Raw genomic sequence first — 26,534 nt, forward strand, 5'->3', positions numbered from 1 at the left:
GTCGTTGAAGGTTCTTGGCTCCTATAACCGGCGAGGAATCAATCCTGAAGCTTTTCTGAGAGAAATCAAGTTCATCGCCACCGATCCTGAGGAGCACTTCTTCAGCGTCACCGACGAGTCTGCCTTGAAGGACATCGTTGACGCTCTTGGGGAGAAGATCTTCAGTTTGGAGGGTATGAGTGCGGAATTCGTGAAATAAGCTTTCATTTAAACTCTCATTTCATTGGGCCCGTCAACCACCCAGAACACCGTAGCAACTGCATAGCATCATGCTAAAAAACACTCGGAACACATTGGCTACCATGTGCCACCCTAAAGCCCAAAGTATACTTCAGTTGTCCACGTGAAGGTACGTCTCTCGCGCAGTATGCGTGACGCACATCGCATCGTTGGCATATGAAGTAGTGCGCGTCCATTGAACATGACCATATGGGCTCATGGTCCATTTGCTTAGCACTTGGGCAAAGTAAACTTTGGTTTTTGGCGTGCCGCTAGGTCTATAGCATGACGCAATTTTCACCGCATCTCAAAGTCTGCGCGTTTTGTCTGTTCATGTGCCTGGCATTGACTGTACTAAAGAGTAGCACAACGCAGTCGTATTATTATTATACTCACAAACAAATATACAATTTGCAGAACACACAAAAAACAACATTCAACGCCAAGGACTCCAAAGACACCAAATGAGCTTTGAGACCGACATCATGCAACAGCAGCACAACAGCGCCCTCTACTGACAACTTTATGAACAACATGGCATAAAAATGGCATTAAGCCTCAATAATTCACTGCAACTACAATACAATGAAAATGCACAGAATGATTGACAGGTAGAAAGCGTCAGAGACCGTGGACCGCAGACACATATTTGTTTGCTGTTTACAGGGTCTACAGAGACCAGCGAGATACCTCAGGACATCCGTCCAGGAAAAAAATAGCTTAGAATATAATCAAAATATTTGTAACAAATTATTAGCATATCAGCAAACCCCTGTGACAAACTATTGTGTCTGTAGCTGCAAGTTGGCCACAAATAATAGTTTTTGCAATTGTATTTTTTGGCAGGAACACACCAGAATGGGACGGCCTTTGGTCTGCAGATGTCCCAAGCTGGATTCTCCTCCCATATCGTGGAAGTGAGTGCATCTCGACATGTTCCGGGCACACAATATATAAATATAGGCAACATTGCTAATGTGCAGGTCAGAAGAATTAAACACTTCTATTTTGAACGAAATTAAGGTTTGTTTATGTCTAAAGCATTTCCACACGCCGCGAGCAGCAAGACAACGGTTTAGCCTCTCTCCTGAGGAAATTTAAAGGATTATTTTGCCTGCTCTGATACGAAACCTCTTGGTTGGAATAATTCTGTGCAGGTGAGGGGTATGAAAGAAAGCCCTCTTGTGTTAGGACAATTTACCCGAAGAAAAATAACATTTCTTTCATAACTTTCACTGTCGGATCTCTGGAGCTGCTCTTGACAGTGGTAATTTGAGAGGGAAGATAACATCTTGGAAAGGTTTTTCACTTCAGAGGGGATGAAGTCCAGAGAACACATGTGGTTTTGTTGATTTAGGCTTCTTTAAGAGGGACCCGCACACAAATACTCTCACACCTCACGTGCATTTATGTGTGCAGTTGTACATGTGACTGTATTTGTAAAGGAAGTGTTTGGCTTTATTTGCTGGTGGCTGTGGATTGATTTTTTTGTCTTTTATAAGAGAAAGAATTCAATGTCAATCAAATTTGCAGAACATAAAATCTAACAATCAGATTAACACATTGTTTTTTTAAACAAAACTTGTATATGTTAACATTAGTAAACGCAATATGAACTAACAAACTAACAATGACCACTTCTTTAAACAAAGATTAATAAATACTGTAAGAATTATTTTGTTGATTGTTAGTTAATGATAAATAATGCTTTTACTAATGTTAACAAATGTAATCTTAAATAAAAGTGCTACCAATATTGTAGAATGTAGTAACCACAGTTTTTTCTATAGTGATATTGTAGTAACCATGATTGTTGGAGGCTAACGTTTTCTTTATTTATTTACATTTTTAATGGAAAACATGTTTTTATTATAATAGTATTTTAGTAACTATAAAAATGAACTTAAGTAACCATGTTTTTGGGGGCAGAAACCATGCTTTTAATAATGTATACTGTATCCATATATCCATGGTTTTACAAATATCATGGTTATCAAACTATTGCGAAGGAGCGTAAAACTTATTGCGACGGGACGCAAAACTATTGTGTGGTGAACGTAAAAAATTATTGCGAGGGAATGCAAACAATAGCGAGGGAACGCAAAACTTATTGAGAGGGAACGTAAACTATTGCAAGGGAACCCTAAACTAATTGTGAGGGAACGCAAAGTATTGCAAAGGAACGCACACTAATGAGAGGGAAGGTAAACTATTGCGAGGGAATGTAAAACTGTTGCGTGGGAACGTAAACTGTTGCGAGGGAACGTAAAACTTATTGCGAGGGAACGCAAAACTTATTGCGAGGGAACGTAAAACTGTTGCGAGGGAACGTAAAACTGTTGCGAGGGAACGTAAAACTTATTGCGAGGGAACGTAAAACTATTGCGAGGGAACGTAAAACTTATTGCGAGGGAACGTAAAACTGTTGCGAGGGAACGTAAAACTTATTGCGAGGGAACGTAAAACTATTGCGAGGGAACGTAAAACTGTTGCGAGGGAACGTAAACTATTGCGAGGGAACTTAAAACTGTTGCGAGGGAACGTAAAACTGTTGCATGGGAACGTAAAACTGTTGCGAGGGAACGTAAAACTGTTGCGAGGGAACGTAAAACTATTGCGTGGGAACGTAAAACTGTTGCGAGGGAACGTAAAACTGTTGCGTGGGAACGTAAAACTGTTGCGAGGGAACGTAAAACTATTGCGAGGGAACGTAAAACTGTTGCGTGGGAACGTAAAACTGTTGCGAGGGAACGTAAAACTGTTGCATGGGAACGTAAAACTGTTGCATGGGAACGTAAAACTGTTGCATGGGAACGTAAAACTGTTGCGAGGGAACGTAAAACTGTTGCATGGGAACGTAAAACTGTTGCATGGGAACGTAAAACTGTTGCGAGGGAACGTAAAACTTATTGCGAGGGAACGTAAAACTATTGCGAGGGAACGTAAAACTTATTGCGAGGGAACGTAAAACTTATTGCGAGGGAACGTTAAACTATTGCGAGGGAACACGATAGATGAAAACTATTTCCGAATAAAATTCCCGCCCTGTACTCTAAGGGGCTCCGTACATTAGTGGTGTTTGCAAAGTCAAAACTATCTCACAGTTAGTATTATTTATTTGAACAAATCTCTAAACTTCAAATACACTAAGTATCACATTTTGTGTAACTCAACCACATAGTAATGCCCTAGCAACCTACCAGACCACCTTACCAACCACATAGTAATGGCCTCAAAAGTCTAATCTCTAAGTAATATCCCGCCTCTCTTCAACAAGACACATGATTTGAGGTATCATTCATGTCTGTAGCACAAACACTGCAGGACAAGTTACACACTGAACGTTTCATACTTAAGAGTTTGAGGTTTGTTCAGGGGTTTGCCTTAGCAAGAACCACTAATAAAAAGTGAACGGAAAAATACACAGTCTATTAGAGTGAATTTATTGTGCAAATGTGCCATGGAACTCTGTCAAGTGTCCACGTCGACATCGCATGAGGAAAACTTTGGCAGCGAGTTTTAGGCTCGCATTCAGATTCACACATGAGTGCAGGACTAGCTCCAGTGCATCCAGAGAGTTTTCTGTGCGGTGTTGAGATCAAAAATAATGACCGCCTCAGTTACCAATGCTTGGAAAAAAGATGCAAAGAAAGTGAATAGTGACTGAGACTTAACATTATGTTGCTATCCTTCTGCTGTCCTTTTGTGTTCCACAGAAGAAAGTTAGTTGCACGGGTTGGAGCAACATGAGCTTTTGGGAAAACAATGCCTTTAATTATGCAAGATGGTTTATAATCTGTTATGAGCACCATTTGTATTTATTCAAATATCTTTCCTCTGCAGTAACCTGCAACTTGTCCAAGTCTTTTTCTTGAAATTGATGCCTGCTTTGTGTAGTAATTGCTAAGGTGAGCTATATCTATAGCAAACAACTATCAATGCCCTAGTAACCAGCCAGAACATACTAGCATCTGCAAAGCAATGTGCTAAAACCACTCAGAACACCTTAGCAATGGCAAAACAATGTCCTGAAAACCACCCCAGCAACTTAGCAACCCCCTTGCAATGATCTAGCAACCACTCATAATACCCTAGCAACCCCTAGCATTGCTCTAGTAACCACTCAGAACACCCAAACTATGCTCTTGCAACCACTCAGAACACAATAACAATGCTCTAGCAATAACACAGAACACCATAACAATGCTCTAGCAACCACTCAGAACACCCTAACTATGCTCTAGCAACCACTCAGAACACAATAACAATGCTCTAGCAACCATAAGAACACCATAACAATGCTCTAGCAACCACTCAGAACAACCTAAGAATGCTCTAGCAACCACACAGAACACCCAAACAATGCTCTAGCAACCACACAGAACAACCGAAGAATTGCTCTAGCAACCACACAGAACACCCAAACAATGCTCTAGCAACCACACAGAACAACCGAAGAATTGCTCTAGCAACCACACAGAACACCCTAACAATGCTCTAGCAACCACACAGAACAACCGAAGAATTGCTCTAGCAACCACACAGAACACCCTAACAATGCTCTAGCAACCACTCAGAACAATGTAGCAACCATTTAGCAATGTCCAAGCATCCACCTATAACACCCTAACAAACTAATAAAAACGGCCCTGCTAGCAATCATCTACAGCTCCATAGCATCGTGCTAATAGAAAGTCGTGCTGAGTGGTTTTAGCACATAGAAATGTGCTAAAACCACTCAGAACACATTAGAGACAGCAAATAAATGCCCTGGAAACCACCACAATACTCTAGAAATACCCTAGCAATGCTCTATCAACCACACAGAGCACCTTAACAATGCTCTAGTAACCACTAAGAACACCCTAGCGATGCACTAGTAACCACTCAGAAAACCCAGGAACCAGAAATGTGCTGAAACCACTGAAAACCTAAGCAACCACAACACTCTAGCAGCTACTCAGAACACCATAGCAACCACCTAGCAATTCCCTAGCAACCACCTAAAACACTTGCAAATGCATAACAACGCCCGTGCTAGCAATCACCTACAACACCACAGCATCTGAATGTGCTAAAAACCACTCAGAACACCTTAGCAACAGCAAAGCAATGCCCTGGAAACCACCACAAGTCTCTAGCAACCCCCTAGCAATGCTGTAGCAACCACACAGAACACCTTAGCAACAGCAAAACAATGCCCTGGAAACAACCACAAGTCTCTAGCAACCCCCTAGCAATGCTGTAGCAACCACTCAGAACACATTAGCAACATTGTATTAACCTCTCAGAAAACCCAGGCAACACCATAGCAACCACCCAGCAATGCCCTAGCAACCACATGACAATGACTTAACAACCACTCACAATAATCTCCTTTAATAAATATCTAGTTCTGGCAAACTAGCTGCAAATTTGCCACTCATTATTTTCAAATGCAGATTTGCAACAAATTTGCCATGCACTATTGATTGTTGTCATTGCACCAGCAATGTGCTAAAACCACTCAGTACACCTTAGCAACCGCAAAGCAACACACAGACAACAACCTTAACACTCTAGTAACCACCTAGAACACATTAGCAACTGCAAAAAGCCCTGGCAGCCACTCAGAGCACCCTAGCAACCACCTAGCAATGCCCCAGCACCACTAGAATGCCCTAGCAACCACCTAGCAACACTCTAGCAACCACCTAGAACACCCAAGAAAAAACTGCATCACAACACCCTAGCAATCGCATAGCAACACTTTAGCAACCACTCTGAACACCGTAGAAACCAAGTAGCAATGCCCCAGCAACCACCTAGAACACCCTAGGATTATTATTTTTTTTCACAACCACAGACCACTTTTGACTGAAGGTTTGGTGTTATTGGTCAGGTTTTGAGTTCTAAAGCTCCAGATGTGAATGCAGTACATTACAGTTTTTGGCAGTATCCCTCAAAACAGCGCAGGAGAGGTTTGGCAAACTCTCTGTTTGCATTTTCTTCTCTATACCACTGAAGTCACAGCCAAACAGTTTGTCATCATCCCATAATACTCCCTGCAGGTATATGAACCCAAACCTCTTACAAAAGAGTGCATGTGTGTTACCATGAAACAAAATAATACCATAATGCTAATACCATGGTATTCTTACGCTATTAGGAATAGCATTATGCCAACTTAAAATGTATATGATGATTTACTAAGTCATTATTTATGTAAACAATTGAAGATGCAGATATTCTCTCAAAGAAGCTTCAGTAGAAATAGTCTCAATGTCTCCTGTTATTCTGTAGGACGGGATTCTGGTTGGTGCGGTCGGGGCGTATGACTGGAATGGGGCAGTTCTGAAGGAGACCCGTCATGGTAAAGTTATCCCGCCCAAGTCCTCCTACCTGAAAGAGTTCCCAGAGGAACTGAAGAACCATGGAGCGTATTTGGGTGAGTCAATCAGTCTCTTCAGCTGCACCTGATGAGGCTTGGACTCAACGACTACTCAAATGTGTCGTACTGTTTGGCTATGCTGGTGTACCCATAGAGCTATAAAATACCTGGAGAGAGCTATCCATTAGCATCCCCATTCATCTCTATGGCTGTGCTAAGCTAGCGCAGAGTTCCCAGGAAGCTTGCAAATTGGACTCTACCATTTTTTCTCATGGGTACACTGTTCCGGGATCGAGTGTCTCGTGACTGATCACTCGTCAATGGCAATAGATAGGGAAAACATTAAATCAATGTCACGCATTTAAGAGCCCTTCAAAAACCAGATGACGGTGTACTATAATGCAATGAAATCATTTGAATTAAAATGGTTCTTGGAAAACTTTTTATTTCTTCATAAAACATGGCTACTTTTGAATGGCTTTCAATAGAGAAACATGCTTTTTGCCATCGGGTGGTGTAGTTCCAGGATCTACCAGCAGGGGCTAAGATGGACCTGCTAACCAGCCAATTTCTGACCCCCTGGGTGTACCAACTAGACCAGCAGCAAACAAGCACAAACTAGCATAAACCAGAAAAACATTATTCATGCACCTCTGCATTGCGTATGTTCTCCAGAATAAAGCACTGTTACAGATCATATTTTGGGTGTTATTTCTATGAGGTGTTAATTTGCTTGTAGGGTACATGGTGTCCTCTTTGGTCTCAGCCCAACATGGTCAGCTGTACGTCGCTGGTGCTCCTCGATTCAACCACACGGGGAAAGTCGTCATCTTCACCCTGACCAACAGCGGAAACCTCACCATCCTGTACTCCCTTCACGGACAGCAAGTAAATCCTAGTGTACACTACTAGAATGCAGCATTCGTAGCCAACTTGCAGCGCTTGCCCGTTGCCAACACTCTTCGAGTGTGCGCACTTGAAAAACGCAGCGATACGTTTAAATTTCAAACTGGTTGGAAATCCAGCAGTCAAGCTAGCGAGAGAGCAACAATGAGAAATATCCAATAAAATTGCGAGAAAGTTAAAAAATAAAGCTATTTTGCGTGAGTTTGTGTGAGAGCTGTAACACCTGATTAAATTAAGAAATTGCACAAATCATGTAACGATAACAGTGAACAAAATTCAGTTTACCCCCTGCTTTCCACAGGCGGTAATAGCGTTCATTGCACTACTATCACTTTTGTGAATAAGGCGCAATCAGCTTAAAGCAGAAATTAGAAGTGCTGGCACTGAAAAGTATGGCAATTACTTTCAATTTAATTTAAAAACGATATTGCGAGTGCTTAATTCATAAGATGCATTTTCGTTTTCTTGCAATGAAAGTAAGCTTTGTAAAGTCTTTAAATGTGCATAGGATGACAAATATGTTTCTTGTTGTATGCACGTTGACTAAACTGTAATGTTTCCTCCTCTTCTTCCTAAATCCATTTGTCTGCATTTTTTCGTTACCTTCCCGTGCAACGTTAGCGCGTTTGATTGCCAAGGCAGATCGGTGCATTAATGCGGAACATGTGTGCATACAGGAGACGAAGTGTGAAGCTCTAGATTCGGTGACCCCCTTCCAGATGGCAGGCGTCTCTGCCACACATGTGCATCTCATCTGTGTGTTTGAGCATGCAGTAAACACTCACTGTTTCAAACGCTGCCGGCCGAAGCGACCAAAGTATTATTTAGCCATGAACCTTCAATACACCATTCTGAGTGTGACTGTTGTACTATAACAGTAGCGGTTTCATTAGTACTTCATTAGTTGTGATTCTTTGTGTCCTGCATTATATCATTGTTTTAGTGTCTTATTAAATGCCCAAGTAAACCGATCTCAGATGCTGTATTTGATGTTATTTGTAGATCGGATCGTATTATGGCAGTGAATTGTCTCCGCTCGATCTGGACGGTGACGGACTGACGGATCTCCTCCTCGTCGGTGCTCCCATGTACTTCCAAAGCGGCTGGGAGAAAGGACACGTCTACAGCTACACCATCAACTCACATGTGAGAGTCACAGTATGCATTAAATATTATGAGTATTTTAGTACTTTCTGGTCTCCCTAAATGTCTCACTTTCACTTTTATACAGGGCAATTTTATACTGGATGGAACTCTTGGTCCGTCTGAACAGGCTCATGATTCCCGGTTCGGCGCGGCTATGTCTGCTGTTCCGGATCTGAACGGCGATGGATTCAGTGAGCTGGTAGTGGGTGCGCCGCTGGAGGATGACCACAAGGGAGCAATCTATCTGTGCTATGGACAGCAAAACAGGATTCAATTAAAATATAAACAGGTAAGACTCAAGACTCGGATAGTTCCTGGATGTTGATTGGTCAATCCCGTTTTCCAGCCATGGTAAACTACACAATATAGTAACAGCTATGATGCGAAACTACCATTGGCATTTAGCCGCAACTATATTCACTCTTGTACTTTTTCTTGTTGCTGTTTCTCACAGAGAATATCCGGCAGTGATCTCTCCCCAGGTCTTCGTTATTTTGGCCGTAGTGTGCATGGAATGATGGACGTGAATGGAGATGGGCTCGTAGATCTGTCTGTGGGCTCTTTAGGGGCCGCAGTTCTGCTCTGGTGAGTTTATACCACTCGGGGCAAATATCTAGGGCTGGGTTGATCTTCGGCCACCGGCATGACCAAGAGTCAAACAATGAACCAAAGGCTTCACCTGACGCCTGTTTCCAAAGCTGCTTCCTAAGAGATCATCCATTGACACAATAAGCTCTGAGGGTGTTTATATGTATGCATATAAACATTTTATCCCAATTTGGAATGCCCAATTCCCACTACTTAGTAGGTCCTTATGGTCACCTCATTCTGGGTGGCGGAAGACAAGTCTCAGTTGCCTCCGCTTCTGAGACCGTCAATCTGCGCATCTTATCACGTGACTCGTTGTGCATGAAACCGCGGAGACTCACAGCATGTGGAGGCTCATGCTAACACACAACTCACCAGACGCCCCATTGAGAGCGAGAACCACTAATCGCGACCACGAGGAGGTTACCCCATGTGACTCTACCCTCCCTAGCAACCGGGCCAATTTGGTTGCTAAGGAGACCTGGCTGGAGCCACTCAGCACACCCTGGATTCAATCTCACGACTCCAGGTGTGGTAGTCAGCGTCAATACTCACTGAGCTTTCCATTTTTAATAACAAACTACATTGTCCAGTGAATAGCGCGTTAGCATAACAAAACGCTACATTTTTCTGATTATATTGCAAACGCAGCATGGAGCTGATGGAGTAAACAAACACGTTTTTTTTTCGCATAAATGATTAATTGATTCAATTGAGCCTTGTGCAGCCTTAAAGGGACCATGCCTTATTTTGAGCTAAATATTTGGTTGATTAATTAATTAATTATACTGTTGTTTATCATTATATTTTGATGCATTATATAGTTTTATAGTGTATATTAAGTATTCATTTTTGTTCAGTTTAATGTTGTCACTCTATTGGTTTGACCATAGTTTAGTAATATTGTTGAGTGCTATGACTGTACTAATAATGGTTAATTTTGTAGTTACTATATTTTTTACTACAAATACCATGGTTAAACTACAGTTACTGTATTAAAACCATGGTTAATTTTCATAAGAGAATGCCATCCTTATCAGAACTTCTGATTGCAGAATTAAATAATATAATCTGGTTATTCTCAGCAGGAAACAGATGGAGTGCTTACTCCAGGTAGGGAAGGAGGTATTGCCCCAAGTAAAGGAGTTCAAGTACCTCGGGGTCTTGTTCACGAGTGAGGGGACAATGGAGCGGGAGGTTGGCCGGAGAATCGGGGCAGCGGGGCGGTGTTGCACTCAGCTCTATCGCACCGTTATCACGTAAAAGAGAGCTGAGCCGAAGGCAAAGCTCTCGATCTACCGGTCAATTTTTGTTCCTACCCTCACCTATGGTCATGAAGGCTGGGTCATGACCGAAAGAACTAGGTCGTGAGTACAAGCGGCCGAAATGGGCTTCCTCAGAAGGGTGGCGGGCTTCTCCCTTAGAGATAGGGTGAGGAGCTCAGTCATCCGTGAGGAGCTCGGAGTAGAGCCGCTGCTCCTTTGCGTCGAAAGGAGTCAGTTGAGGTGGTTTGGGAATCTGGTAAGGATGCCCCCTGGCCGCCTCCCTAGGGAGGTGTTTCAGGCACGTCCAGCTGGGAGGAGGCCTCGGGGAAGACCCAGGATTAGCTGGAGAGATTACATCTCCACACTGGCCTGGGAACGCCTCGGGGTCCCCCAGTCAGAGCTGGTTAATGTGGCTCGGGATAGGGAAGTTTGGGGCCCCCTGCTGGAGCTGCTGCCCCCGCGACCCGACTTCGGATAAGCGGTTGAAGATGGATGGATGAATGGATCTGGTTATTACAGTATATATCTAAAATAATTTTCCTCGTTTTTCCACAGGTCTCGTGCGGTTGTCCGCGTGGAGATCCAGGTGAACTTTGAGCCATCAAAGATTAATGTGTTTAATAAAGACTGCATTAGAGGAGGGCGAGAGGTGTCGTGTATGTTGGCCAATGTTTGTCTGAACGTCACTGCACGGACACCAATGTTGGATCCAAAAACAGTCGGTATGTCCATCAAAAAAACTGCTGGCCAATCAGAAGACAGAATGATATATGCACATTAGTTGGATTTTCCAGTGTTCTGTGCCTGTTGAATTTCTGTCAGATGTTTGTTCGAAAGGTCACTTCTTAAAATTGGAACAGTTATTTTCCTAATGCATAAAGCCTCAAGTCAGAGGAAAAACACTTTAATCCTGATGTTTGGAAGCCATGGAAACCATCATAAATCTGTGTCAGGCAACATATGAGCATTTGCTTTCACATCTGTAGGGTATAGCATTATCAGAACCCAGACTAACAGGCACAAATATGTCCTCTTTATTAGGTGATCTATTGGCAACACTTTCACTTTGGTTTAAAGGGTCTTTAAAAATGTAATATTTGTGTCTCACTGTCTGTCTCTCTGTTCAGCGTTGAGGTACAGCTGTGATTTTGAAGACAGTGGATATTTCCCCAGAGCTGTGTTAGACAGCACAGAACTACAGCAGTCCAGAGACCTCAACATGCAGCCAGACACTGAATACTGCCAGCAAGTGTATTTCCACGTACATGTGAGCACAATATTGATTTTCGGTGGCCATAAACACTGTCCCAGTTCTGACTCCACTACTGCTGGTGCCAAAAAAGTATTTGAACACTTCAAAATAAAATATCAAAGCAAATGTCAGCCTTTAAAAAATGGAATGAAATAAATGTTACGTTTTGAAACTGAGGTGAGATGTGTTTATGTCTGTACAGGAAGTGACAGACTACACACGACCCCTGATCTTCACTGTCAACATCGGCTTACAGAGCACTGAGGAGGGACCGGTGCTTGACGACGGGTGGCCCACCAGTCTCACAGCAGAGGTAAGACAGACGGATAGACAGACTGGCTGACAAATAGATATGGATAGAAAGACGGACAGATGGACAGACAGACAGACAGATAAACAGAAAGTTAGACAGACAGAACGACAGACAGATAAACAGAAAGTTAGACAGACAGACAGAAAGACAGACAGATAGACACATATACAGTACTAGATAGACATACGGATATAAAGACAGATAAACAAAGTTTGACTGACAGACGGACAGACAGATAGTGACAGACAGACAGGTAGATAGATAGACAGACAGACAGACAGGTGGATAGACAGACAGACAGGTAGATGGATAGACAGACAGACAGACAGGTAGATAGACAGACAGACAGACAGACGGACAGACAGATGGATAGACAGACAGACAGACAGGTAAATGGATAGACAGACAGACAGATAGACAGACAGGTAGATGGGTAGACAGACAGGTAGATGGGTAGACAGACAGACAGACAGACAGACAGGTAGATAGATAGATAGATAGATAGATAGATAGATAGATAGATAGATAGATAGATAGATAGATAGATAGATAGATAGATAGATAGCAACAGACAGACAGACAGGTAGACAGACAGACAGGTAGATAGACAGACAGACAGACAGGTAGACAGACAGATGGATAGACAGACAGACAGACGGACAGACAGACAGACAGATGGATAGACAGACAGGTAGATGGATAGACAGACAGACAGATAGACAAGACAGACAGACAGACAGGTAGATGGACAGACAGACAGGTAGATGGGTAGACAGACAGACAGACAGGTAGATAGATAGATAGATAGATAGATAGATAGATAGATAGATAGATAGATAGATAGCAACAGACAGACAGACAGGTAGACAGACAGACAGATAGATAGACAGGTAGACAGACAGACAGATACATCGTGGCATTTCAAGAGTTTCTTCTTTGTTTATTTTTTTCTCTCTTTAGCTTCCGTTCTGGAATGGTTGTGATGATGACGATCTGTGTGTTTCAAACCTCATTCTGCAGAGCAGCTCTGACTTATTAGATCGCAGGTGTGTCCTCATACACACACGCACACTTTCTCTTCCTCACACACTGATAAACTCTTCAGTCTCTCGGTGTCTCTCTCAGCCAGTTCTGCGGGCGGCGCGAGCGGGCGACGTGGCCACTGTGTGTCCATCAGAGGACGAGAGCGAGCGACGAGCGCGTGGTGGAGGCTGGCCGCAGGAGAGTCCTCGTGGAGGCGCGTTTGGAGAACAGAGGAGAGAACGCGTACAACACACTACTGCACGTGTCCAATTCTCCAAACCTTCACTTCTCCAGTCTGATGGTGAAGGTCAGTGTTTAAACAAAACTCTGATCCTAATCCAGAGTCTAAACCTGAGCTTCATCTGTATTCATGAGGGATTACGGGATTATAGAAGGAATCCATACGAGAAAGGAGAAAATCCAAAGAGTAAAGTCAACTCCAAGAAAACACTTCATGTGTGGCTCTGTTCTAAACTCTAGTGAGCTGTCTACATAGGCAGCTACCTTCTAAGGCAGCATCATAACCACAATGGACCTGATAGTTAAGGTACTGAATTGAAACATATATATCGCCCCTAAATGCACTCCTAAAGCATTTGTCATGTTTTTCAGGCTCCGTCAGATGTCACGATTGAGTGTCCAAACTCTGACGATCCAAATCGTCACCTGACCTGTAATGTCAGTGCACTGTTTATGAGATCACAAGCACAGGTGAGAGTATCAACATCTCTGACCCCATCACTACCTTATTGTAAAAAAACATTTCAGCTTATTATTATTTTTCTTTTCTTTTTTAGGACATAATAATAAAATATGATTCTGCAATACTTATGCCAACATTTCTTATTTAAAATCATTTTAATGAGACGTTTACCTTCTTCATTGTCTCTGGACGGTCAGACTACATTTTAGCATTTTTAATGTATTTATTTTTATAACTAAAAAATTAGCATCAACTGAAAAAATTAGCATCATGTCATTGACCCATATATCAAGCCACTAAAGGATAACCGTATAACTATACACGATCACCCAAAACATTATGACCACTCACAGGTGAAGTGAATAACGTTGACCATCTCATAACAAGGCCACTGTAAAGGGGGTTAAAGGGAAAGGAGGAGGTTTAAGGATATAAATAATAGTTTAATATAAACTGAAACAAAAAGACAAACACACACACACACACACACTGCAGCTTCCAGTCGGCCTTTATCCCTCTCTGAGGCTTGATTAGCCTGATTAGGGGCCGGGAGTGTGGAATCACGACCCGGCACCACCCTCCACCCTCCGCCCTGCCACAGCCACATGGCAGGGTTTGGGTAGATTAGATAGTGAAGCAAACAATCAGTTCTCGTAGTCGACGTGTTGAATGCAGGAGAAATAGGCAGGAGTAAAGACCTGAGCAACTTTGACAAGGGTCAGATTGTTACGGCCACAAGACGGAATCAGAGCGTCTCTGAAACGGCAAGGCTTGTGGGGTGCTCCCCGTCAGCAGTGGTGAGTACCTACCGACAGTGATCCGAAGAGGGACAAGCCACAAACTGGCGACAGGGTGGTGTGCCCCAAGGCTCATCGATAGGCGAGGGCAATGAAGGCTATCCCGTCTGGTCCGAACCGACAGAAGGTCTGCTGTTGCACAAGTCACAGAAAAATGTCATGATGTTACTGGAGGAATCTGTCAGAACACACAGTTTAGCTGCGTTTGGGGCTGCATAGCTGCAGACCGGTCAGAGTGACCATGATGACACCTGTTCACCATCGAAAGCACCTACAATGGACATGTGAGCATCAGAACTGGACCTTGGATCAGTGGAAGAAGGTCGCCTGGTCCGATGAGTCCTGATTCTTTCACATCACTTGGACGGCCATGTACGTGTGTGCCGTTTACCCAGGGAAGAAGTGATGGCAACAGGATGCACTGTGGGAAGACAACAAGCCGGAGAAGGGAGTGAGATAATTTGGGCAATGTTCTGCTAGGTAACACTGAGTCCGGCCATTCATGTGGACGTCAATGTGACACATGCCCCTTACCTATACATAGTTGCAGACCAGGTACACCCCTTCATGTCAACGGTATTTCCTGATGGCATTGGCCTCGTTCAGCAGGATAATGCACCCTGCCACACATTGTTCGGGAATGGTTTAAGGAACATGATGAAGATGGAGAGGTGTTGGCTTTGCCTTCAAATTCCCCAGATCACTGTTTTGGCGACACACGGAGGACCAACAGCATATTAGGAAGGTGGTCATAATGTTTTGGCTCATCAATATACAATGATGTTTGCATGGCACTCCAAGTTACTTCGAAGAATATTATGGAACATCTCCAAAAAGCAAAACAAGTATTGTCATAGTACCACATCCAAAAATAAAAACATAGTACCACCATGGTACATTTTGGTACTTGTTTGCTGGTGAATACTGTGGTCAAAATCACAGACCTCTTGATAAAATTTTCATTCAAAGTTGAGAGAGAAATGAACTCCACGTCAAAACAGAAGGTTGTCAGTGACCAGTCTGAGTGGAAAACAGTGAAATCCCAAAATTCTCTTCATATGCAGATGTTTGTTATGTCTGGCAGAATGAGACCGATATAAAACATCATCTCTCCACATGCCAATCGCCTGATTCTCATACACCACATGAGTTTGATTCATCTCCATTTCTTGCTTTGATTTCTCCTTGAAGTGTTTGTAGGCACATTCTGTGATCTGACCATTTGCTAATGGTTTCCTCTGCGCTGGCATCGCCCCCAAATGCTTCGTTTGACTATTTGCATTCCGCCCGTGTCTCTGGGGTCCGTCTGAAATTCTCATCACAACTGTTCAAATTAGACAACAATCAGAAACACAAACCATAAGAGACTTAGTAGAAGAGAAGATTGTGTTTGTTTACATTAATGGCTTGTTTGTTATTTCAACAGGTCTATTTTCGTCTTGAGTTCGAATTCAGCAGGTCGGTCTTCTTGAACTATTTTCAGATCACTCTAAGGGTGTCCAGGTGAGGCCATGACCTTTGAACTAAATGATAGTAGACAGTTATTATTGTGCGTATAGATAATGTTAATCATTTAATTGGATAGATCTGGTCATTAATGCAAAATAAACTTGATCAGAGAGGTAAAAGACCCGATATAAGTCCTAATCAGGGTTTATTTTGCGATTAAGATCAGCTTGACTGTACATTAGCCATTACTTATTTTTTGTCATTTGATTGTTTTGTTGGAATATACTCTAAGGGCGCGTCCACTCTAATAGTTTTTAGTAATTTCAGTTCGTTCACCCTAAAATGCCGCATTCTTCCACTAAAAGCGTAGCATTTGGAAAACTTTCTCCATAACCGCATACTTTGGAAAACGATGATATTAGGAAACTGAAAATGGAGGTTTCAAACTTAAACGGACTAGTGTGGGCGTGGCCTAAGGAGACGTTCAGACTGAACGCATTGTTGTGCTAAAAACAGCTAGATCGAGCGCAACAAATAGAACCGAAGTCACGCGAGACACCAAATAAACAGTAAGATGCTTTGCAATGATCAAAGATGTCCGTCTAGTGCATGTTTGCATAGAAAAACTATTTGTAAAATGTGCCTAATCTCATGAAAATTACGTGATTGTGGCAAATGTTTTGCTAAACGACATTTCATGTTTCATTACACATATACGCTGCAGTTATAAAGTGAAAAGTCCACTGTGTGGCGCTATAAGCGAGTTAAATGTCCTCCCAAACAGATGAGTTTTTAAGGTTAATGCTCTATGGAGTTTTATATCAACAAATACCCTAATGGTGCGTTCACATACAACGCGAAGAAAGTTTCGCCTCGCAAGTTTGACCGCTGGATTATAAATGTGTGTTTAAACTTGCGTTCGCACTAGTAACGCGAACCCGTGAGTATTCCAGCTTCTCTCCTGGAAAAGGACAGGAGGAGGGGCTTCTACGACTTGGTTCAGAGTAAAGTTCAACCAATAGCTGAAATCAAGTAGTCGCGCATATTTTCAGAACTTACCAGGTAGTCCAACTTCCTCGCTCACGTTCCTCCAAGCGATGTCTTAATTCATCCGGTCTCTGTACATGTATGACGTTGTGTCATACAATTCCGGGTGCGCGCACACACGCTACAAAAAATTTTTTCATCCATTTTTCCAGATTTCTTCTGCTACTACGTCAGTACGTCAGTGACATCCAGACAATCTCAATGCTGATAGGCTTTCGAGACAACATGTCATGTGAATTTATCACTCGAGTTGAAAAATTAAAATTTGCGCGAATATGCGAATTAAGCATTTTCACGTGTTCGAGTCACGCCATTCACTTCATACAATACATACAAAGTCAATGCAAAGATGCGAATAGACGCGAATGCATGCACCATAAACCTTAAACCTAAACCTAAATGCGCTAGTGTCAGAATTCGCTTCTATTCGCATCTTTGCATTGACATTGTATGTAATCGCGCCACACTCAGTTGGTAGAGCGGGTCGGCCACTAATCACAGGGTTGGTGGTTCGAATCCCGGCCCAATGGCAAGCTAGCACCTTACATAGCAGCTCTGCCGCCATTGGTGTATGAATGGGTGAATGAGACGCAGTGTAAAGTGCTTTGAATAAGTGCAGACCATTTACAAGAGCAACGCTCTATCAGTCCAATTTACCGCGCAAACAAGCTCGTAAATGTAGTTAAATGTTAAAATGAGTCATGCGCTGTAGTTAAAGTGTTTATATGTCATAAGATAGCATTGTGTGAGGAACAGGGCGAAAGTAAACCGTCTTAATGAACCGATAATCTGCCGTTTTACTCGTGAATAAACGTCATTGTTGTTCTATCGCCTCTAGTGGTCATTTTACCGCATTACATACTACTAGCCAAGTAAAAGCCATTTTCTAAAAACTTTGGTATAGTAACGTGATTCTACGAGACCAGAATGTGAAAAACATATTTGGTGTGAACGGCCCCTTATTTGTTTGGTTTCAGTAATGGTGAGGAGATTTCTCCAGAGGACAACATAAATGATATCTATCATACCTTGAAATATGAGGCAGATGTTCTTTTCACAAGGTAAGAAACGTTCCAGTCATTTGCGTTCCTCTTATGGGCGTTTTTTTTATGCTTTCAGTCAGGAATGAAGAATGTACGCTTCTCTCTTTCCTCAGAGATTCCAGCCCATCCCGTTTCGAGATCAAACCCGAGCTGGCACAGAGCGTCCCCCTTGGATCCGGACCCGCCTTCAACCTCTCCTATCAGGTGCCCATCTTCTTTCAGAGCTGCAATGGAGCACAGTTTCTCATGTGCTGTATTTGTCTCCAGAAAATATAACCGTATTTCTCCTTATATGGAACCAAATCCAAGCCATTTGTTTTTCAGATCCAGAATCTTGGCCTGTTCCCCGTATCTGAGCTTCTCTTCACTCTCAATGTCTTTGCTGTGACTACAAACGCGAACGCTCTCTTGCATCTCTCAGACTTGGTTATTGAGCAGGTGGACTTTTGTTTTAAATTGATCATGTTAACCAATGAGAAACCATTCCTTTGATGGGGTGACTGTTTAAGACGTGTTTTGCTCTTCGTAGATGTCTGGATCGCCCTGTAACGTTCCTCGTGTCATCACCTCTGATTTCTCTTCTCAGGAAGATCTCTCCTTTAACACACACATGGTAAACTTTGCTTCTTCCACTTTGTCCAAAAGCCTTTAAAAGTTTTGCAAATGGTTAATTACTTCCATCTGTCAGGTAGCAAAGCAACAGTAGCGACAAGCCTGATGAAACTAAACCGTCCCACCTGCTTTATACTACGCTTTCTTTACGGTTTTGGAGCGACTTTGGATGCATCGTGTCATGAACATACTGTTTTTAGGTCGCTGTGACAAGTTAAACACATCTCGAGGTCCCTGCTGTCGTCCAGCTGTGTTTGAACACAAGAACACATCCTGAGTGTGGTTTGTTGCATGTACAGCTGGAGTTTCGCTTACTGCCCCCTGCTGAAAACAGGTGGTACTTCAATTGCTTCGATGGTAGATATATTGCTTATTATGGTCTGGGGACATGATTAATTGTGTTCATTTTTTAACATGTTATTTTTTCTATAACTAATCACACTGTTAATTTAATGTGTTAAATCGACAACCTTCGAGAAATCGAGAGTTCTTGCAAAATTGCCGCAAATTCGCCACTTATTCGCCAATTATTTTCACATGCAAATGAGATTTTATGGCAGATAAACTCTTCACTGTTGCCAAAGGTTTGCTGCAGGTTCAGCACTACTGGTGAAGAAGATTTATGCATAAAAAAAGGTATATTCTCCAAAAACAAGTCATTATATCATACACATTTTATGTGTAAATTTAAATTTAATAAATTCGTGGACGTTGTATTTTGGCGTCGCTATATGCATCGCATCATTTAATTTAATTTAAAGCGACTGATCTAAGTTCAGGTTAAACTTTCATGTGACCGAACAACATGGCGCTGACCACAGCGGAGTTTGTGTTTAGTTGAAATGCCAACAAAACTACATCTGGTAAGAAACCTGATTAAATTTTTACATTGAAACCTATTTGAGTCAAAAGATTAGAGTCTCTAGTTTCATCCGATGTGCCATTTTAAACATCTGAGCGATTTATCAAGAAATGGCACGCTGTTAAACACAATGACCACGTATGTGGACTACAGGCTCATTTTACATAAAATATTCACTGTGTATTATCACATTGAGAATTAATGGATGCATCTAAAAACTGATAAATGTGTCTTTCAGAGGCTTTATATGGAGTTAGGATGAAAATAAGGAGCATTTCAAACTGTTCTGAGACCAGTTCAGACAGACAGCACACTGGAGGTTAAGTCATTCACTAAATAGGGAGCAAGGGAGCATCCTATAGCTCTCTATGCAGTTAAGTCAGTCACTAAATAGGGAGCAAGGGAGTATCCTATATCTCTCTATACAGTTAAGTCATTCACTAAATAGGGAGCAAGGGAGCATCCTATATATCTCTATGCAGTTAAGTCATTCACTAAATAGGGAGCATCCTATAGCTCTCTATGCAGTTAAGTCATTCACTAAATAGGGAGCAAGGGAGCATCCTATATCTCCCTATACAGTTAAGTCATTCACCAAATAGGGAGCAAGGGAGCATCCTATATCTCTCTATGCAGTTATGTCATTCACTAAATAGGGAGCAAGGGAGCATCCTATATCTCTCTATGCAGTTAAGTCATTCACTAAATAGGGAGCAAGGGAGCATCCTATAACTCTCTATGCAGTTAAGCCATTCACTAAATAGGGAGCAAGGGAGCATCCTATATCTCTCTATGCAGTTAAGTCATTCACTAAATAGGGAGCAAGGGAGCATCCTATAACTCTCTATGCAGTTAAGTCATTCACTAAATAGGGAGCAAGGGAGCATCCTATATCTCTCTATACAGTTAAGTGCATTCACCAAATAGGGAGCAAGGGAGCATCCTATATCTCTCTATGCAGTTATGTCATTCACTAAATAGGGAGCAAGGGAGCATCCTATATCTCTCTATGCAGTTAAGTCATTCACTAAATAGGGAGCAAGGGAGCATCCTATAGCTCTCTATGCAGTTAAGTCATTCACTAAATAGGGAGCAAGGGAGCATCCTATAGCTCTCTATGCAGTTAAGTCATTCACTAAATAGGGAGCAAGGGAGCATCCTATAGCTCTCTGGTGCAGTTAAGTGCATTCACTCAATAGGGAGCAAGGGAGCATCCTATAGCTCTCTATGCAGTTATGTGCATTCACTTAATAGGGAGCAAGGGAGCATCCTATAGCTCTCTATGCAGTTTAGTGCGTTCACTAAATAGGGAGCAAGGGAGCATCCTATAGCTCTCTATGCAGTTTAGTGCGTTTACTAAATAGGGAGCAAGGGAGCATCCTATAGCTCTCTATGCAGTTAAGTAATTCACTAAATAGGGAGCAAGGGAGCATCCTATAGCTCTCTGGTGCAGTTAAGTGCATTCACTCAATAGGGAGCAAGGGAGCATCCTATAGCTCTCTATGCAGTTATGTGCATTCACTAAATAGGGAGCAAGGGAGCATCCTATAGCTCTCTATGCAGTTTAGTGCGTTCACTAAATAGGGAGCAAGGGAGCATCCTATAGCTCTCTATGCAGTTTAGTGCGTTCACTAAATAGGGAGCAAGGGAGCATCCTATAGCTCTCTATGCAGTTTAGTGCGTTCACTAAATAGGGAGCAAGGGAGCATCCTATAGCTCTCTATGCAGTTTAGTGCGTTCACTAAATAGGGAGCAAGGGAGCATCCTATAGCTCTCTATGCAGTTTAGTGCGTTCACTAAATAGGGAGCAAGGGAGCATCCTATAGCTCTCTATGCAGTTTAGTGCGTTTACTAAATAGGGAGCAAGGGAGCATCCTATAGCTCTCTATGCAGTTTAGTGCGTTTACTAAATAGGGAGCAAGGGTGCATCCTATAGCTCTCTATGCAGTTTAGTGCGTTCACTAAATAGGGAGCAAGGGAGCATCCTATAGCTCTCTATGCAGTTTAGTGCGTTCACTAAATAGGGAGCAAGGGAGCATCCTATAGCTCTCTATGCAGTTTAGTGCGTTCACTAAATAGGGAGCAAGGGAGCATCCTATAGCTCTCTATGCAGTTTAGTGCGTTTACTAAATAGGGAGCAAGGGAGCATCCTATAGCTCTCTATGCAGTTTAGTGCGTTTACTAAATAGGGAGCAAGGGAGCATCCTATAGCTCTCTATGCAGTTTAGTGCGTTTACTAAATAGGGAGCAAGGGTGCATCCTATAGCTCTCTATGCAGTTAAGTGCGTTTACTAAATAGGGAGCAAGGGAGCATCCTATATCTCTCTATGCAGTTAAGTGCGTTTACTAAATAGGGAGCAAGGGAGCATCCTATAGCTCTCTATGCAGTTTAGTGCGTTTACTAAATAGGGAGCAAGGGTGCATCCTATAGCTCTCTATGCAGTTAAGTCGTTTACTAAATAGGGAGCAAGGGAGCATCCTATATCTCTCTATGCAGTTAAGTGCGTTTACTAAATAGGGAGCAAGGGAGCATCCTATAGCTCTCTATGCAGTTTAGTGCGTTTACTAAATAGGGAGCAAGGGAGCATCCTATAGCTCTCTATGCAGTTAAGTCGTTTACTAAATAGGGAGCAAGGGAGCATCCTATAGCTCTCTATGCAGTTTAGTGCGTTTACTAAATAGGGAGCAAGGGAGCATCCTATAGCTCTCTATGCAGTTTAGTGCGTTTACTAAATAGGGAGCAAGGGAGCATCCTATAGCTCTCTATGCAGTTTAGTCGTTTACTAAATAGGGAGCAAGGGAGCATCCTATAGCTCTCTATGCAGTTTAGTGCGTTTACTAAATAGGGAGCAAGGGAGCATCCTATAGCTCTCTATGCAGTTTAGTGCGTTTACTAAATAGGGAGCAAGGGAGCATCCTATATCTCTCTATGCAGTTAAGTGCGTTTACTAAATAGGGAGCAAGGGAGCATCCTATAGCTCTCTATGCAGTTTAGTGCGTTTACTAAATAGGGAGCAAGGGTGCATCCTATAGCTCTCTATGCAGTTAAGTGTGTTCACTCCTAAAATCGGATCAAAATTTCAGTTTCAGCTGCAGATGATGTTTGGATCACTCAACATGTTTGACACACATGGGACGATGATCATCAGTACATAGATTCAACATTTATAATGGATCATTTTATTTTAACATGGTTGACTGTGATTGGATGATGCTTTCCATCTGAATTAATTATGCAAATTTATTATGTAATAACTGTAACATGAATAATAAGCACTCCTGCAAACATCATAAACTATTTGATGAGAGTGTATTTGTGTTTTCAGAGCGCTACCACCAGTGACGCATTATTTGCGCAGTGTAGAATCAACCTGCCTCCGCAAGGAGATGTTAGCATATTGGCGACAGGATGGCTTGACCTTCATGCATTATTAGCCGTGAGTATCTCATCTGGTGTATATAAAGCCAACTTCAAAACCCTTTAAATACCAGCTCAGGTTCAGTCTGCTCATCTTAGATGGTGATCAGCTGGACTACCAGCTGTTGGACCTGATTTTGACCTGGTAGACCTCCTTGGACCAGCAACAAACCGCCTACCATGTTCCAGAACGCGAGCTTGTTTCGGCTGTTTTAAGACTTTTCACTCTTCTTTTGATTGTTCAGGTGAAATTTAAAAGGTTAGAGCTGATGCTGAGCGCTGCAGTAGAGCTGAGCTCCTCAAGTCCGATATTTCTTCACGAGGAGAGACCCGTGAGACACGTGAGTACCGCAACACTGTAAAACAGCCAATGAATGGCAAATGTCATCATGTACTCATCCTCATGTTGTCCCAACCCGTATGACTTTCATTTGAAATGGAACACAATAAGAAACATCTCCATCATGAGTCCTCTTCGACTGTCAGACCAGAAGCACTTCTGGGAACTTTTGTTAAAATCTCAAGTTGTGCACGTACTTCCCTCTTGTGGCTAACGATGTGCACAGACACAAGATCTCCAGTGCAAAAGGCTACTAGGGGTCAATCTCACGAAACCGGTCAAGAACATGTTCAGATTTGTCCCAAAAATCAAAATAAATAATTTTTTAAAAATGTATAAATAAATGACATGAAGCCGGTTTGGATGACCATTAATAATGACATCGTCCCATTTAATCTACTGTGCTATATTAAATCTGTACCTATTTTAATTGCAATATATATATATATATATATATAGTCCAGACAGGAGGATTTTCATGTGGGGACAATGTGCTCATTTCTCATTAATGTTCCTAAAAATAAAAATAATGTGCATTTTTCTTTTGATTTTGTGATGAAATCGGACCCAAACACTTCTTCATAAGATTTACCCACTTACCTTTTTTACCTAAATCCCCTCAGAAGACTGTAAAACCAGCATTAGTTGCATAAACATGATCTAAGAATCTTAAAGGGACAGTACACCCAAAAATCTCATGATCATCCCAGATGTGACTTACTTTCTTCTGCAAAACACAAATGAAGATTTTTAGAAGACTACTTCAGCTCTGTAGGTCCAAACAATGCAAGTGAATGGTGACTAGAAATTTGAAGCTCCAAAAATGACATAAAGGCAGCATAAAAGTAATCCATAATGTTCCAGTGGTTTAATCCATGTCTTCTGAAGCGATGCAATCGTTTTGATAAATCTCCAGAATCTGAAAGTGTAGGTTTATAGTAATAAAGGACTTATTGATTAGTTTCTCAGCCACACCTATCATATAGCTTCTGAAGACATGGATTAAACCACTGGAGTCATATGGATTATTATAGGATGCCTTTATGTCATTTTTGGAGCTTCAATGTTCTGCATAATGAGGACCTACAGAGCGGAGATATTCTTGTGTTCTGCTGAAGGAAGTCAAACACATCTGGGATGATCACAAGGGCGAGTAAATGATGAGAGAATTTACATTTTTGGATGAACTACCCCTTTAATTTGTACATAGAAGGTCAGATCTGGATCATCCAGTTCCTTAAAGAACGTGACTGTAATGTTCTGGTTTGTGGTGTTGCAGATAATCCTAGAGATCAGGAAGGAGGAAGATTACAGAATTCCCATCTGGGTGATTATTGGAAGCACTTTGGGTGGACTGCAGCTCCTCGCCCTGCTAGTGCTCGCGCTCTGGAAGGTCTTTAAGTTTACATAAGAACATAAACATGTGTTAGAGTTCAAGTTCACATCTCATTAGACTCTTCCATCGTTTGAGCCAAAGAAACTATTATAATCGCTCATTTTCTTGTCGTCCACAGCTTGGATTCTTCCACAGGCAAAAGAGAAAGAAGGGCGAACAATCGACCAATGAGAAGACAGCCGAGGATTGGTAATGCCAACCGCATGGCAACCTCCTCCACTGCCAATCACTCAGGGAGTTTTCAGAGACGGGTGTGCGGCAATCAGCCAATCAGCTGCGTCTACACTCTGCCACGCCCTCCCGCACTCTGACGAGGAACCAATCAGCTTGCTCAATTGCTGTCCCAATTAAGACAGAAGTCGCCATATATTCGGCTGAAACTTCAACGAGTCTAAAACCTCGATTTGCTAAACAGAAGGAAGTGTAATGGATGACGGTGAAGGAATAGGCTAACCTCAGATTGTGGAATGAGTATATAGTTTATAATTCAGGCTTTTTGCACATTGTAAAAAAAACGTTGCACTTGAAGTTTGTAAATATAAAAGTGCTTTTTAAAAGAGAGTTCAGCAATATGATGATGTAATACAATGATCAAATATTTAACCATATCATGCAGTTTGACAGGTCAATGCATCCCAAATGTGCTTTTCATCCGGTGATAATTCAACATTTATATACAGTGTGAGTTTTCTGAGATTTAGAGTCGGACGACATCTATTTATGTTTATTTATCCCATATCAGAACCTCTTTTTTTCCTCCCTCGGAGTAATAAATCAAAATATTCTCCTAGCAGATGATATCACTTATTGTCCAATGGCATGGCTTGACATCTGTTATACCTTGAGACACTGTGGCAATTCTGTAGCCACTCATTTTAACTCTACTGTCGTTTAAATTCACGTGACTAATGCAAATGTTGACATTATATTGCAGATTGTGACTGAATGTGTCAGAAGTCTCTTTGTGAGCAGAATATTTATGTTTGCACTTATGAAGGAGGCAATCAATATAAAACTGAACCATGTGCATGAGATAAGAGTCTAAACCAGAATAAAAAGACAGAAAAAGAGTCATGTTTTAACCGATATAATGGAGATGCAAGCGGGAGGCATGGCTGCCCCGAAATGTTGCAATGACGAATTAATCTATGTACATGTAACGGAAGCCAGCTGGTGGATAGCTGTGCAGTGTGTAACCCTCACTCTCCTGACCTCAAGTGGTGCACTAGCGACTGATGCTGGAGGCTGTAGCCTTTAGCCTCCTCGCTTTAGCGCACCCTCCTCCCATGCCGGAGACATTGGTTCGAGTCCCGTTCGGAGTCATAGGAGTGAGGTCTAGGGGGTGAGTGTAATGGGAGCTAGCTGTGTGCATTTATATTGAAATAATGTGTAGTTTGAGGTTTGTGTTTCTTTACATATTAAAGATAACTCCCAAATAGTTCCACACAATAATCTAAAGATATTCTAAACTGATTATGCAAAAATAAATACTGCTGATACTGAGATTTCAGATAGTTGTGATTCACTTCAGACCTGGTTGCTTTGGTTCACAACTTACAACTCTTTTATGGAGGATTTTATGAAAAACCAATGCAAAGAATAAGTACTTCCGGAACTAAGATGGCAGCAAAAGTGGGAACAAGTTAGTGTGAAACAAACTGAAATCAAATGTATTATTTAGTGTAAATGTTCACTGACCATTGATCTGTGCGCATTCATGATAGGACACGAGAGCAACAGTTCACGCAGACCCCTTGCCACATTGGGGCGTTCAAGCGAAAACTC

At 42.1% G+C, this 26,534-nt stretch overlaps 1 protein-coding gene across 1 annotated transcript in view; it reads left to right on the forward strand.

Moving 5' to 3' along the window:
* Positions 1 to 25,539, forward strand: part of itga11b (integrin, alpha 11b) — a 41,023-nt gene extending 15,484 nt beyond the window's left edge. The window contains exons 9-30 of the mRNA XM_052119578.1: positions 11 to 173; positions 1,066 to 1,136; positions 6,502 to 6,646; positions 7,329 to 7,477; positions 8,498 to 8,641; positions 8,727 to 8,930; positions 9,096 to 9,226; positions 11,050 to 11,216; positions 11,622 to 11,761; positions 11,949 to 12,059; positions 13,020 to 13,105; positions 13,185 to 13,389; positions 13,695 to 13,793; positions 16,009 to 16,085; positions 18,056 to 18,139; positions 18,235 to 18,325; positions 18,446 to 18,559; positions 18,651 to 18,734; positions 22,922 to 23,032; positions 23,259 to 23,354; positions 24,633 to 24,746; positions 24,868 to 25,539. Of these exons, the coding sequence (XP_051975538.1) occupies positions 11 to 173; positions 1,066 to 1,136; positions 6,502 to 6,646; positions 7,329 to 7,477; positions 8,498 to 8,641; positions 8,727 to 8,930; positions 9,096 to 9,226; positions 11,050 to 11,216; positions 11,622 to 11,761; positions 11,949 to 12,059; positions 13,020 to 13,105; positions 13,185 to 13,389; positions 13,695 to 13,793; positions 16,009 to 16,085; positions 18,056 to 18,139; positions 18,235 to 18,325; positions 18,446 to 18,559; positions 18,651 to 18,734; positions 22,922 to 23,032; positions 23,259 to 23,354; positions 24,633 to 24,746; positions 24,868 to 24,942 (2,661 nt within the window). The 3' untranslated portion in view covers positions 24,943 to 25,539. The remainder of the gene's footprint in view (positions 1 to 10; positions 174 to 1,065; positions 1,137 to 6,501; positions 6,647 to 7,328; positions 7,478 to 8,497; positions 8,642 to 8,726; positions 8,931 to 9,095; positions 9,227 to 11,049; positions 11,217 to 11,621; positions 11,762 to 11,948; positions 12,060 to 13,019; positions 13,106 to 13,184; positions 13,390 to 13,694; positions 13,794 to 16,008; positions 16,086 to 18,055; positions 18,140 to 18,234; positions 18,326 to 18,445; positions 18,560 to 18,650; positions 18,735 to 22,921; positions 23,033 to 23,258; positions 23,355 to 24,632; positions 24,747 to 24,867) is intronic.
* Positions 25,540 to 26,534: the final 995 nt, after the last annotated feature.

This window comes from Xyrauchen texanus, chromosome 46 (genome assembly GCF_025860055.1).
Source record: "Xyrauchen texanus isolate HMW12.3.18 chromosome 46, RBS_HiC_50CHRs, whole genome shotgun sequence".
Taxonomy (NCBI): Eukaryota; Metazoa; Chordata; class Actinopteri; order Cypriniformes; family Catostomidae; genus Xyrauchen; species Xyrauchen texanus.